The 16,305-nt window shown below is 38.3% G+C and overlaps 1 protein-coding gene across 2 annotated transcripts in view; it reads right to left on the bottom strand.

The window, feature by feature from the left end:
- LOC145984493 (histone-lysine N-methyltransferase NSD2-like) overlaps nt 1–16,305 on the bottom strand; it is a 514,670-nt gene that overhangs the window by 373,913 nt on the left and 124,452 nt on the right. For both annotated transcript variants that reach the window (XM_083118148.1, XM_083118150.1), the window contains exons 5-6: nt 4,554–5,587; nt 2,657–2,785 (exon numbers count right to left, since the gene is read on the bottom strand). In XM_083118148.1, coding sequence (XP_082974274.1) covers nt 2,657–2,785; nt 4,554–5,587 — 1,163 coding nt within the window. The remainder of the gene's footprint in view (nt 1–2,656; nt 2,786–4,553; nt 5,588–16,305) is intronic.

Raw genomic sequence — 16,305 nt, 5'->3', positions numbered from 1 at the left:
AACGATATGGGGATATCACACCAAAGTGACATGGGTCCTTCTGTCCACGGAAACATTCATACCAAAGCAACACATGAAACACATTGCTTGGAAACAAGCCAATCAAGAGAGCAACATTACACATCGTAGCAGCATGATGGGCAGCACAGGCCAGCATTCGGTTCGTGAAATCCTCAAGCAAAAAGTGTTGGGTTCCGCTTGTCGCTTTGGTGCGCAATCTCCCTAAGCAAATCAGTCATTGTATCATGCATGTGTAAACAACAAACCACAGCAACACAATGCAAGCTATTGAGGAATTGGCCCAGTTTGAGCGACACACAAGGAACAAAGCACCATGTGTGGCTTATCGTGTCACCTAGATCTGTTGTTGTAATGTGCGGTTTACTGTGTCATCTAGATCTGATGTTCACACAATTAGCAGCAAATGCTTGCTGATAGACTGAAGGCACCATGTTGCTTGTCACTTAGTTGGGAACTCTCCCTGTAACACGTTGCTTCGGTCTGGACACCCTTCCTTAAAGGAGCTTTACGACCAAAGTAACAAGTAGCACGTGAATACGACATATGAACATGACATTTGATGTTTGGACCCTCATGCGCAATGAATGCTATTTACAGTCTGGACCCTCATGCGCAATGAATGCTATTTACAGTCTGGAAGTGTCTATGTCACTAGTCACATCAGTGTGAACATCCCATGTCACTTGTCCCATTGGTCAAAAAGTTTCCTTACATTCATGCCAATAGCAGTAAGGAAGTATTGTGGGTTTCTCCTTGCCATTTAATGCAATCATCATTATCATCATCATCATCATCACCGTAATTAGTTTCAAGCGAAAGAAAAGAGACAGTAAATATCAAAAATACAAATGCTTCAGTGTGTATATCTTTAAAAGAAATGATGATGATGATATTATTATTATTATTATTATTATTATTATTATTATTATTATTATAATGTTGATGAACCTAATTCATACACAAAAATTTAGTTACGAAGAGCATTCCACGTGTATATTTTTTCCTATATTATTAATGAAAATAATTATAACAGGACATGGTAGACTTGTCTAGAATGTTTGTTAACATATTTGCAACCACTGTAACAAATATCATAGCAATTATCACATTCATAGAAATGCTTCATGTAAAACAATCAGACATTGCAGCGAAAACTCCATTTACTTCCATTATAAGCAGAGGAATACCATGCAGTGGGACAGACACCAGCACCTCTAGCGGTATCATATCTGAGTGGAACCTGCCAGAGAGCCCAGAACAGTGCTGTTCTCCACACTACGTATTCAAGGTGCTGTAATACAGACAGAGCTAAAATTGCAAGCATTGACATAGCGGACATGTACAATTCAATGCCCATAAAAAAAAACTAGCCCTAACTTCAGTTAAAAGATGGCTAACAATAAACAAAGTCACTGCAACAGAAGTAACCAAGGCCACCAAATAACTCAAAATTTGCTTAAGATTCAATTATTTTCATTTCGAGAAGAATATCCACCAACAATCAGAAGGCTCGTCATTGGAAATCCACTATCAGCTCCCATAATTAACATAGTTACGCACCTGGCAGAAGAAAAAAACATACCCCAAGCTTCATAACTGCAATATGCAATACATCAGGTATGGAAGATATGTTGACGATCCTATATTCTCATACAAAAAAACAGGCAAAATCAATCATCCTAGACCTCACCATCAGCAGCAGGATCTAAGGAATTGATAACCACTATATTCAGAAAACTGGATGCAGGCAATCAATATAAGGCTACTGTGTGACTGAACTTCTACCAAAGAACATTCTTCTACTGGTCCAGAGAAAGAATATCTAAGGGACAAAAGAGCAACCATTACTAAAATAGCTCTAAAGCATGGATACACAGAATCCCAACTTTACACTATGGTGTAGTAAAGCAGAAATTCAGGTCAGACAGCCCACACAACCACAACCAACTCCCAACAACAAGAATAAATGGTTTGCTCCTGTACCATTATATCACATCCAATTGTCTTTCCACAGCCCTTCTCTCCTAAAACATTCAAGTAACACACAAACCAACAGCCAAAATAGTTGACAAACTAAACAAACACAAAAGATACTTCCTCTCCTCCTTCGACAACCCAGGTGTCTATGATGCAGTGTGAGGGCAAAGATCATTACATCAGCAGATCCATCAGATCAAACAATGAGAGAATTCAACAGTGCCTAACAGATGCAAAAAAAAAAAAAAAAAAAGTTGAACCCATCACTGGACTTGCAAAACATAAAATACAACTGTCATAAAAGAAAAAAATGGTACATATCAAACACAAAGCATGCACACTCATAGACACTAAAATGAAGGAAACACATGCCATCATGCAGTAGAGGAGAAGCACACCATGCATGGATTCCCCTACTGCGCTACTGCAGCTTACTTTTTTCGTGTTACATTAAAATGAAACTGAATATGGCCAGAAATGACAAAGAAAGAATGAAGAAAAATATGAAATTTGTTTTGGACATCATTTTGAAATTGTTCTTAACTTCCCTCCTTAATCAGTCTCATAAAAATAAAATAGTTATTCTGAAATAATATTACCACATAAATTACAGTTAACTAATACTTTGTGCAACAAATAGAGATAAGCATTCTCTTACCTTTTACACAAACGAAACACCAATCACCATTGATGTGATTTTTTTGGTTAGTTTCAAAATGTTTGATGCATAAAATCTCTCCTTCTTTTTGATCTACAATTTCGGTACCAGCAGGAACGCAATACCCATCTGGAAGAAAATATAGGTTAGTAAAAAAAATATGAAATAGGGAAGCATTTGCAACTTGCTTAAGAGTGCTAAGAATACAAAGGCTAATTTACAAAATGGAATACAAAAATTAAGAAGTAAAGGGCAATGAATTCCCATCCTGGACAATATACTGTATCTGGAAACAAATTCCCACATTTTCTACTGTGTTAAGATGCACTTGAAATACAAGGGAAAGAATTTACATAAATGTAACTGAGATCGGGGTTGTCAACGGGCATGCAGTTCCAATCACTTCAAGCACTGTTCATTATTGGATACATACCATGAATTATGTTACCAGTGAAGAATATTTCTGTATGTAAATAATTCACGTCCATAAGCATTTTGAATGAAGAATAAACCCCTAAATCTCCTGATGAAAGTACTGTAGAAACTAATTGATTTCCCAATATAAGCAATGTTCAAAGCAAGGAAGGATGCAGAGGGATGGAAAACCCCAGGCTAGAAAAATTTTTGCAAGGCATCCAGGCTCAACTTAAGCATCCCCTTAGCCAAATTTTCTACTTCAAGCATTGAATATAAGTAATTATACATAGGTAAGTCCTCACAAAGGTTCATGAAAAAATACTAAGTGAGTTACAGACTTGAAAACTGCTTTCAATTTCCAAAATAATCTCTACCAACATTGATAAACTTATCCCATCCCTTTATCAGTCTCCCAAAAACCTGCTGCATAAAAGTCTTTGTGCTGCTGACTCAGCCACATGATCAACATATCCGTGAAACGTTTGCAGCCACCATGTGCACAATTTTCAGAAATTCAAAAGATCATTCATTATGCTGTAGGCTCAACCTTGAAAATGCCCTATTGCAGTTGCTATGCTATCGTTACTTGCCTCTCAGCTTGAATCTTCTCCTCACCCGTTCCATCTCCACATACAGTTCTTGAGCACAGACACAATTTTTAAACTGAGCTGCTCATGCATGTGACTGCTAAATGAATATCATCAAGCTGGATTGTGATGCCACCTAATGATGCCTTTAGAAACTAGTCACTACTATTTTCAGCTATCGAACATCATTTTGTGACATATTTACCGATTTTGCCCCATAAAATGGATAAACTAAATTAACTTCCACCATTTTTAATCTTTGAGCCATGGTGGTCTAGTCAGTAAGGTGTCTGACTGCCACACAGGAGACCCAGGTTTGATTCCCAGGGTGAGTGATCTAAAGTCGGATTCTTTCCGGGCTTGTCCCTCCGGGGCTCATTCAGCCTCGAATAAATGAGTACCTGGTGGAAACCCTTGGGGAGGGGGGGTTAAAGGCTGCCAGAGAACGGTGCTGATCACATCACCTCCAAAATAGATGAGATCGAGAGTGTGTGTGGGCCCTCAGTGTACCTTCCCTTTCGGCATGGTGCTATATGCATGGGGAACTTTACCGTTTACCTTATTTTAAATTCGATTGAAGGAATTCCAATACAGCAAAAAAATATAAAAAATGGTTTCTTGGACATATTAAATCCTTTAAGTTGCAGTTAATCTAGAATTTGAAATCTACATTTTGCGTTACCCCCCACACCCCCTATATGCTTTCCATGGCTTGGTGCTAAGCACAGGGGAGCACTTTACCTTTTTTACATTTTTGTATTACTTGATGTGATAAATATTAACTTCATGCACTTTTGTTGAAGGAAGAAACTTACAAAGCAATCACAATGATGAAAGTGGAAGGAAGAAAGCAGTGTTGATGCAAGCTCTATCTGCAAATATTTTTTCCTTACCTATGTGATATGAAGTTGGACATTTGACACAGGTCACAAGGTTCAAATGTGTGAAATTAATCTTTACATCTCTTGATATGCATGTATGGCACACATGTCTGGGGCATGTAACTGTCTTCCCACTAGACTGTACATGTGGAAAATTCTTCAAGCAATCCAGATGGTAGAACTTATCACAAACTTCATTTTTAAGTCTGAAGTTGCAGCTGCATTCATCTCCTGTGTGTGTTTCACATACAAAACAGACACGAAAAATTTCTACTTTCTTCTCTGTCTTTTTTGCCATAGCAGCATTACGTCTGGCAATAGCCTCTTTCTCTCTTTTCCTAGCTCTCCTCTCAATTTTTTGAAATTCGCGTATTATACTGGGATTTTGAATTTCAAAAGGAAGATCAGGAAAATTGTTCCAGGTGGGGTAATGTCGCTTTAATGGTTCATTCAACATAGACCAATTACTCTCCATAAATCTAAATAGTTCCTCCTCTGATGCTTCGGGATAGTCAAGAGCAAATCTGTCTTTTGTTCTAAAGTAAAAAGCTCTAAAGTCACCTAAAATTACATGCACACTTCTCTTCTTTACTGGAGCTACATCTTCCTTTTTAATTGGAGTTCCACTTTGATTCACTACAATCTTCTTTATTGGTGCTGAGTCTTTGTTGATGTTATCTCCCATTCTCTTCAAAGAACACTTTGCTAACTTTTGAGGCTCTTCATTTGACAATTTCTCTATTTTCACTTTTACACCATCTTCCTTCCTGACTTTTTTTACACTGTCTTTCTTCATGTCTGTCTTTACATAATTTTCATTTACATCTTTATATACATCATTTCCCTTCATGTCTTTCATCACATCAACTCCCTTCCTGCATTTCTTTGTATCATCTGTCTTCATGTCCTTCTTTAAGTTTCCTTCCTTCATGCCCCTCTTTACAGATGGAGATTCAGATGGCTTACTCACAGCTTCACCTTTGGTTTGTTCATTTGTCTCAACAACAATTGCATATTTCTCACTAAACCATTTCACACGTTCATTCCTGCAAGAATATACATAACATTTAAAGTTCTTACATTTATTTATGTACATGTACATACAAAGAGCACATCCATGCATAAATCTACAAATAACGTGAATACTAATTATATATGGGGCATTCCATTATCACGGGTGGGACATTTTTATATTAAGGTAACTATTCTACTGATAGTTAAGCAACATTTTTCTTATAGTTTCTGTGTAATGAAATATAAAACTTAACACTGTTGATTAAACATAAATACCCTCAAAATACTTTCCCAGATTTATACCCCTAAGTGGACAGTTTTGTGTCACATGTGGGACAGACAAAACACAGCCTCTTTACTATAACAAATTTATTTTAATGTCTGTGAATTGTCAAATGATGAAAAGTAAATTATTTAAGACAAAGAAATAAGGTAATTGATCTTAGAATATTCCAATGGAGTTGAGGGGGAAATGTAACAGTAAAAAGAGAAATTGATTGCTTTTTGGTGTCAATAGAAAACAATAGAAAATAAAAAGTTAAAATAAATAGAAAATTTGTACCGGGTGGTCCAAAAGTCCCGGAACGGTGACATATGGTGAGAACTACGGAGCAAATTGACAATATAGAGAAAGTCTCCAATTTTGTTAATTTTCGGTATACTAACTAATTTTGGCCTCCTAATCACGAATCTGTTGTAAAAAACCGGGGGTCACGTCAGGAAATTTGAAAAAAAGCCGATTGATTTTTTATATATACATAGGTGTATATGCGTAGTTTTACGAACGAAAATGTAATCTCCTGTTATTGTCTCCAACCACACCATTGTTTTACAAAAAAATGATTTATGATGTTCAATTCTAGTACGAACCCTATTTTTTTCGATTAATTTAGGGGTGAAATGAGAGCTAATGGAACCTAACCTAACAGATCCAACCTAACCTCGTGTGAATGGTTCGTGGGGCTACCCGTGGATGGTTTTTGGGGCTAACGTCAACGGTTTGTGGGTCTACCCATGATGGTTTTTGGGGCTAACAAACAAAGTTTCATCAAAATGTACAATTTCCAGACGTGACCCTATGTTTTTTACAACAGATCCGTGATTAGGAGGTCAAAATTAGTTACACATCGAATCGGAAAAAAAATTCATGTTTAATAAATGAAAGAAAGCTATTCAATGATACCACACTTGATTCCCCACCCCTGCTCCCTGGGGGTGGGGTTTGGCAACTGTCTAATTTTAAATGGCAACTCCCCTTTTGTATTGTAGAATCGGAAAGAGGACTTCATTCAGAGTCCAACGAGCTATCAACCATCCTCCTAGCTCAATTAGGAAAGGAGATATGGGAATTTTAAGTACCCCCTTCCATATACTCTATTTTAAGGTCTTGACGTGCAGATTCCGAATCTGCAATCTCTTTCACTCTAGCTCAATTAGGGGCAGAGCGTCCCTTTCAAACTTTTTTCGGGTTTTATAATAAAAATCAAAGAAGGAGAAAGGAAACATTCACCGGACAGTGGAAAAATTCACAATTTTCGCTAGCTTAGTAGCACCATCGGTGTGAGACGAAAGAGACGAAACAGGAAGTTGGGGCTCTGCAGAGGTGCCAGGTCCCCGTTGAAGAAGAAGCGGTGCGTAGAACGAAAAAACACTGTTTCATCACCAGGCTCGTCGAAAACTGTGTGTGAAGGATGAGTTGGGAGGGAGGGAGGGTGGGAGGAATAGGATGGCTTGGGAGGGACGGTGGGTGTGGGGTGGGCATTATAGGCCCTCTCCAATCTTTTGCAAACAGAGGTGTTGGCTGGTTGGGGTAGGAGATGGGTGATCACTACCTGGAAGCAGTCGTTGAAACTGATGTTGTTGTGGTTGGTGTGGACGGCGACAGTGAAGTCCAGGTTGTGGGTGGAGGAGCGGTGGTTATTGATGCGGAGGTTGAGGGCCGTTGATGTTTCCCCCAGGTAAAAATCACCACAGATGTTGCAGGTGAGGATGTAGATAAGGTTTGAGGCATGGCAGGTCCCTTTGGGATGGAGGGTAAATTTGCCAGTGGCGGTGTGCAATTGGAGGGTATGAGAGGTAATGAGGATGGGGCAGGTTTTGCACCTAGGGTGGTCACATTTGTGGGCAGGGGGGTGTTGGGTGTGTGGTGAAGGAGTGTTGTGGACCAGGATATTTTGGAGGTTGGAGGGGCATTTGAAAACTACTCTGGGCTTGTCGGGAAATATGTTTTTCGTTTCAGGATCACTGTGGAGAATGGGAAGAAGAGAGTGTAGTGTGTGCCTGATTTGTTGAGGTGGGGATGATATTGGGTGATGAGTTCAGGTGGGTTGGTGGCAGCAGGTTTCTTGGTGGTAGTGGTGTGTGAGGCAGCTAGCGATATTTGTTACGTGACCAGGAGATCCACGGTTGACTAGGGCTTGGTGTAGGAGGAGGTTATAATTCTGGCGGGAGGTGGGAAGTCCCCTGAGGGCCAGAAAGAATGGAATGTTTTTTTTGGTGTGGAACAGGTGGGAGCTGGAGAAGTGTAGGTATTGCATATGGTTGGTGGGTTTTATGTGGATATAATAAAGAATACAAATTTTCCTCCTCACTTCCCTCACAATAAAAGCCATTTCTTGAATGGTCAGTTCTTTCCGAGTGTTATATTTGCATATCTGTAGGTTTATAAATTATATATATGTGTAGTATAAACATACTCACATAACTTGAGTAGTTTTGCATACAGTTTTAGAGTTTTCCAAATTTCATGCAAATTGGAAAAAATTGTAAGAGAATTTGAAAAAAAAATCCAATATCGTGGATCCGTCATTTTCATTTTTTATGCTATCAAAAAATGAAGTAGACCCTATCTTGCAATGGATGTAGAGAATAGATGTGCAGAATTTGGTCTAATTTACTCAAAAATTGTAAGAGGTATGACGAATCGAAAATTACCAATGAAATGGAAGTTCAGCAACTTTATTTATTCCATTTTTCAAAATTTTGAAAATCTAGCATCATATTTGCAAACAGCGACATAGAGAATTTTCGAATAGGAACATCTGCAACAATACCACAAGGATTAACACTGCTGTTAAAGAAAATAAATAAAGAAATGAAAAATAGGTCACTTCCGTGTCTATTTTTGAATGAAGTCAAATAAGTATGATACTACTGTGCAAATATCTGAAAGCGATTATTGTCACAATTGCAGGGCCAAAATGTTCAAAACAGATAATTTTAGCAAAAGAATAGGCGGATTGGCAACACTTCTCTTTGAGTCTGCTTGAACAACAGATCCTGCCATGCACAACAAAATATAGTCCACTTTCTAACTTGCAAAAATAGAACATTCCGGTAACAGTTTCATGCATCGGAGACACATTTCTTCAATTTTACACAAGAAACTACTTACGGAAATGAGTTTCTCCAAGGTTTATAACCTCCGTCGATATATATTCTTCCTAAGACTTCATCCTACAATGCAGCAAAACAATAAATAATCACTTTTCATGTAATAATATTGCGCATTTTGTGAAAATCGACAACATCATGCCGTTGTTTCCAAGATGTACCTGCAGATGGCTCTAGCGCGGAAGTCACGCGATCTCGCTAGTGGAATCAGGGTTTCCAAACGCGCGATTTTTTTCGAGAAACGCGAGTTTTTTTTCTTCGAGAAACGCGCGGTTTTTTGTCGAGAAAGGAAAATGGTTTTTCGATTAATTTAGGGGTGAAATGGGTGCTAATGGAACCTAACCTAACAGGCCTAACCTAACCTCGTGTGAATGGTTCGTGGGGCTACCCGTGGATGGTTTTTGGGGCTAACGTCAATGGTTTGTGGGGCTACCCGTGGATGGTTTTTGGGGCTAACGTCAATGGTTTGTGGGGCTACCCGTGTATGGTTTTTGGGGCTAACGTCAATGGTTTGTGGGGCTACCCGTGGATGGTTTTTGGGGCTAACGAACAATGTTTCATCGAAATGTATAATTTCCAGACGTGATCCCCGGTTTTTTACAACTTTCATGCACAATAGAGTTGGAAACATTGATATTCAAAAACAAAAGAAGCGTTACAATTCGCAAATCAAGCAATATCGCACCGTGACGTGCTTTCCGTAGCATTAAGGAAAATAGTTTATTTTAGCAGAAAAAGTGTTTGTTTTCGTGCAAAAAGTATATTGGCACCTTCCACTATGTTCCGCAATATATAATTGGTAAGTACAAACCACGAGAAAGACCAAATATCCGATTTAAATGTGTCTCCGATGCATGAAACTGTTAATGAACATTCCTTCAACGCAATTGTAATTATCATACTCTAGAATTATCATAACCAATTTTTAGTATGTAAATGAACTCCAAGTTGTCAAAAATACACAATACATGACAATTTTTACTCTGGGTACAACATGCATGGGTAAAGGCTGGGCAGGCAGGAGGGAATTTCATTTTGTGAGAGATGGATGTGTGCATTGGCTACGTTACACACTGCAGCGGGAAACCGTTGAAAAGCGGCGAGAAACAAATTGTATTGAATGTGTTCGCAAAGTTTTGAGAGAAATATCCAACTATGGTTATCCAGGACGTGATGAAATTGACATCTGAGTTTACTGGTGTGTCTGTTAAGAGTGTAAAATCTGCACCCAGTGAGGTTGTAAATAAGGGCATTTAAACAACACCAGCAAAAAAGCGTCAACTGTTATTTGTATATGATAAGTGAGACATTTTAAGTGTGAAGAAAATCCATAAAACAAACAAATATATTAAATTTATTGAAATAATCGAAATATGAAACTCATTCAAGGAGTTGCGCTGGTCTAGTCTGACAACTTCGTGGGATATCCAGTTTCGATTTCCGGAATTGGTTGGAATTTATCCAGCCTTGTCTCCGCACCCAGCCTCATAGCAATGGGTACCTGACAGCAACCCTGGGGGATGAAGGCTGCCGGAGCATGGTGCTGATCACATCACCTGCAAAATAGTTCGAGATCGAGAATCTTTGGGGCCCACCACACCACTACGTGTGCCTTCATGGCAGGGTGCTATATGCAGGGGGGAATTTACATTACCTTTACCTATGGAACTCGCCCAGGATGATGATGAAGCGCGAGAATACATGTTGCTAAATTCCACTGAGTCTATGTTTTCATTGAAAAGTAAGTTCATAGGCATTCCAATACATTTATCACTTCTAGGTGATTCACAAAGCATTTCTTCAACATTATTTAATGATGTGGATGTAGATTCAGTATCACTTGAGAGTTCACAAGGGGATGTGAAATCAGTACCGGGAAGAACGTTTGCAATAAGGTCGGCACACTGCGACGAAGCAAGGAATTTTCACAATTCTCGCGAGAGTCATTGCGCGACTTTTTGCAAAAAGAATTGCAAAATTGAACTTTGCGGCCACTTAGATTGTGTTTGCAATGTTGTGTTTTTCTTCATGCTGCATGGGAATAATAATTCAAATTATTATTATTATTATTATTATTACTATTACTGTCGCAAATCTTTAACTGTGATAAATTAGCCATTTTTAATTTTTTTCTACAGCATTTTCCATAATATTTCAAAAGCTCAAGGGGGGGGTTTAAACCCGGTAACCCCCCCCCCCTTGCGTACGCCACTGGAGAAGACATATTGTTGTGGCGCCGGAACTACCTGAGGAAAATACGCAAATACAGGCGGGAGGGACGAAAGTTGTATTTCCTTGATGAAACGTGGGTGAATGAAAGTCATACTGTTTCTAAGGTGTGGCGTAAAATCTAAAAAAACAGGTTTTCCTCTCAGGATTAACAACAGGGCTAAGAAACCCGACCCGCCAAGGCAGACGCCTTATTGTATTGCATATTGGAAGTGAAGATGGATTTTAGAGGGTGGGGAATTCATTTTGGAATCTAGAAAAACTGTAGATTACCATGAAGAAATGACAGGTGACGTTTTTAAAAATTGGTTAAAGAAAATTTTACCTCTCCTTTCACAGAACAGTGTGATCATATTAGATAATGCATCCTATCACTGTGTTAAGTTAGAATGTATTCCTAACAAGCAGTGGCTTAAACATGATATTATTGAATGGATGGATGGATGCAAAAGGTATCGAACGCCGGCCAAACATGGTGAAAGATGAACTCATAAATGAGATAAAAGAGGCTAACATTCACCACGTTTATGATAAGTTTGTTGTGGATTCAATGGCTGAGCAGGAAGGCCACATGGTGTTAAGAGGGTGGTGGAGTTTGGCGAAGGTCACCGTGGAAAGCGCTTAAATTTAACATGGGCTTTTTTGCTTTTTGTTGAATATAATGTTTAAGGACAAAAAATTGCCGGAAAACACAAAGTAGACATGAACTTACTTTATGAAACTTTGAATACAATACACATTTATGAAATTTCAGTTTGATAAATGTGCACAAATTGCATTTTTTTTTTTTTTTCAATTTCCCATAAGGAAATACTTAAATAAGCACAGAATGGTTATACGATTTGTGGGTAGCACCAATGAAAATGGCCATTATGATGCATACTAACATAATGCTCAATCCTTTTATGACTAAGGTAGGGAGGGCTTTTCTTTCAAAAGTCACTTGCACAGCCCAAAATGATTGTTTAAAAATATCATGTATTATCAATGGCGAAAGATACGGCCGCGGCAGCAAGCATAGTTCACCACTTGGCCACTAGATGCCTCTGTTGGAAAATTACCTCAGGCTGATGGGGAGGGCTAGTTCGCGCCAGTGTTTGAAACCTCTGCACAGCTGGGTTCCGTCCCCTCGTCAGAAGCATTTGTAGTTGTCTGTCACTGCTTGAATTATTGCCTCTTTCCTTGGAAAGAAACCAAGAAAGCAGGAAAACCATCCATTTGTGTATGTTTGAGTGTAGAGAAGCAGATCATATTTACCGTAAATTGGAACCAGTGACACAGTAACTTTTATCTCGACATCTATCACCAAGGACATACGTCCAGGAGTCCGGACCTCCCCCCGAAAGACTTACCAAGTACAAAAATAAAATAATGAAAATAATGAGAACATAAATTAACTCAAATAAATAATGAAAATATGGTTGTTGTTTAATCGAGGGTTATTTATTTCTGCAAACTTATTGGGGTCATACGACTTTGAATGACAGTACCAAAGAAGATTTATGCAAGCATTTACTTGCATAACATGCATAAAATATTACCAGGAATTTTACTTTCGTTAACTGGATCTAACATCCTTTTCTGATACTCATTAAATATTATATTCTTTAACTATTTGACATTAATTTCCTTGCCAGGGCAGTTTCTATTTTTTTATTTTTTTTTACAAATTTTGTCGACCTTAACTACTCGTAAGCTACCTAATCAATACGTGATGTTATATCACTGTCGTTATGCCACCTTTTTACCTATTAATGTAATAAAAATATTAATTAATTTCAGTATTTTAATTAATTTAATATAATTATACTTATTTTAATTTAAGATTATTAATATTATTATTTCGAGATATTAGGTTAAGACTCCTCCGAAATATATTTCTAGATACGTGCCTGCCTACCGCATTCGATTTGAATAAAATGTAGAAAAGGCGGGGAGGGGGGCAGCGCTTCATCTTTTTACATTTCAACAGTTTTACCTCAAATGTTATACTTTGCAAGTCAACGGCGCAGGTAGGATTCACAAATAAAGTTCATTAAATTCCCATGCTTGTAACGCTCGCAAATCACATCCTCTCCAAATTACAATACTATTGGTGTTACTTACATGTGTATGGTTCATAAAACATCACTACTTCCAAGCATAAACGTGATATGACTCTTTCAGAAACATTTGTTTTTCGAGTGGAAAGATCATGAAAAGGTTTACTGTGCCTTTGCAAAATCTTCAATTAATGTAAAATTTAGTATAAAAACATACTTTGGCTAACTTGCTAACTTGAGATTTAAAGACAAATTATTATTTCGAATTCTTCATTAACAATAATGAAAGTGATATGAAATATAGAAGGAAGACATTCTTGGCTTGGTTCAGAATTAAATTAGAGGTATACAGGTTAGGAAAGGGGGGAGCTTTTTCCTTTCCACGTGAACCCTGCCTCTTACATTCTACATCCATTCAAAATTTCCTCTTAGTTCCAAATATATTTTGCCTCCCCTATAGCGTAATGGTAAAGGTGACCCTCGTAATGTCAAAAGGTCCCGAGTTTGGTATCTGGTGGATGCTTAATAGTTCAATCCCACTATAAATGTAGGTCCAGTCACGATTGGCCTATCTGTCATAAAGTACACTTATAACAAACCCGAACTCAAGATACTCAAATGACCGGCATAGGGTTGGCGGTGCAAAATCAATATTAGGTAACAAAAACTCATCTTCAGGGGTTCTCACTTTTTCGCCCTTATTTGGCAGCTGCTGAAGGGATATATTTCGAATCCCTCTGAAATAAAATTCTGCCTACGGGCCTGCTGTCCTGCATCGTGACCATGTGGGCAAAATGGTTTGGTCTCCAGCTACGGGATGCAGCCGGTTCGAGTCTCCTGGGAGAAGCGTAACAATTTGTCTCCTGATATTTCATATTTCGGCCAGTCTATAGGACCAGCCGAGGAAATTGGGGCACTACGAATGACTAGCGTAACACGGTTATGGAAACCTTCAACAAAGACTGGGGGTTTGTCGTGCTGACCACACGTCACCCCATAACTGGTTGGAGTGTGAGTGAGACAGGCAGTCGGTAGGTAGGCCCTGGGCTTCAAGGGCTGTTGCGCCACGGGTTTACTTACGTATATTGGCATAGCCAGTAGCCAGGTGTGGGCCCACAGCGGCTCGGTTTCTCCTCGAAATTCTGTCAATTTATTTTGACCAATTCACTGGGGATTTTTTAAGAGTACTTTGTAACGTATAGTGCTGATCTTGAAGATCATACTATCATTAGTTGGACTGAAATTTCACTTTGTAATCAACCAATCAACTTTGGGAAAAATCACAATGGGAGAGAACAACTAATGTGATGGAGGAACTTGTTTATTGCAACAGGTCATCTGTTTCGACAAGGGATACACGTCACCACTGAGAGTTTGTCCCCAGCCTTGGTTGATTAGCTGGCCTCCGTGGCATTTCGCTACGACACCAGTGGTCCTGGGTTCGAATCCCGGTTTGGGCATATGTGTCCTCTGTGAGCGTCTCATCATCAATTTCATCATATCATCATTAGTCATAAGTGGCAGAAAGGCGAAGTAAAATGGCGAAGTAAAATAAACAAAATCAATCAACCTTAGCCAATTAAAACTTCTGTGAACTACATCGATGAGAACTGTGCAAAGGGACTTAATTCGGATCATAACAAAGAAAAAACTACTTCAACAAAGTGTAAGTTCAATATTAAACTATTGTTTCCTGACATCATTGCTACTACTGTACATTTTGTTACATTGTTTTGTCCGTCTTTCTCCTTTTCAGTTTTTCCATATGTCATGACGCATTTCCACGTTTCCTTTTTTTAAATTCCAGGTAGTCTCTCTCCGGTCCATCTCCAATTATTATCGGGACTCTATTCGTTAATACTTCAAATAATAATAGTTACTAAATTTTGCCTTCTTCTTCTTCTTCTTCATCTTCTTATTATTATTATTATAGATCAATTTTGTATAAAAAAACGGCCCCTTCCAAAAAAATTAGCAACGTGCATGCTTTTGCCTCGTTACTGCTGGATTTATCAGTTTGGGCACCTAGGCTATGCTTTGTTTTGGGCCCTGCCGACATTTATTATTACAATTATTATTATTATTATTATTATTATTATATTATTATTATTATTATTACTATTATAATCAGTTTTGTTATGGTACATCACTTCTACTAATTTCATGCTCTGTATTAATAATACTTGAAAACTTTAAAGTGTAGACACATCTGATTAAAAATTATCCATTAAACTTTGATAAAACAATACATTTTGATATAACAAGAGAACACTCGCCTAAAACTGTTTCCTTCTGGCTTTTATGAAAGCAAACTGATGAACGAGAGACTCAAAGTCAATTTCTTGCAGGATATAAGCATTCGTGGTGAAGGATGACAAACTAGAAAGTCTGCTATTCAACGACCGCTCTCCACTGGCATTTCATTGTAAAATACAAATATTCTGAGAGCAATCTCAAAATTTGGGAAGATCACAATTAAATGTTTATCACGAATAAGTTTTAAATAGTCACCAGCCAAATTCACTTCATACTTTGCTTCTGTCAAGTGTAAATTGTTTAAAAATTCTTGAAATTGCACTACCTACACTACATTGTGGTAGCCACACTGGCCGCGAACTGCGAAACAAGGTAGTTTATTTCAACCATCAGTATCCATCCACTTGACTTTCAACAGCATTCAAAATGAGAAACAGTTGTTTATAGTCGAGCACCATTACTTTTGCAGTCTGCCATTCAGACTTGTTAAAATACACTAGTGAAAATTAGGTTATGATATAAGAAGTTATTCAAACACATGAAACTCCACTATTCCTTATTTCTTGAAATAACCAAGTAAGACGACTTGACATGTTATTTTATCAGAATATTGTCCCGCACCGTGGCCGTGAGGTCTATGTGACTCGCGCAGCTATGAGTCTCCTGGGGAAAGCGGAACAACTTATCACCTGAGATTTCGGCCTGTGTATGGGAACGGTGGCCACCCACCATCGTGATGAAATTGGGGAGCTAGGAATGAGTAGTGTAACCTGTTCAAGCAAACCTTTGCCGTGCTGACCACGCGTCACCCCATAACTGGTTGGATGATT

Source organism: Lepisma saccharinum, chromosome 2, assembly GCF_977018435.1.
Source record: "Lepisma saccharinum chromosome 2, izLepSacc3.1, whole genome shotgun sequence".
NCBI classification, from domain to species: Eukaryota; Metazoa; Arthropoda; class Insecta; order Zygentoma; family Lepismatidae; genus Lepisma; species Lepisma saccharinum.
The sequence above is the reverse complement of the archived record's forward strand: the minus strand, read 5'-3'. Positions and strand labels throughout refer to the sequence as shown.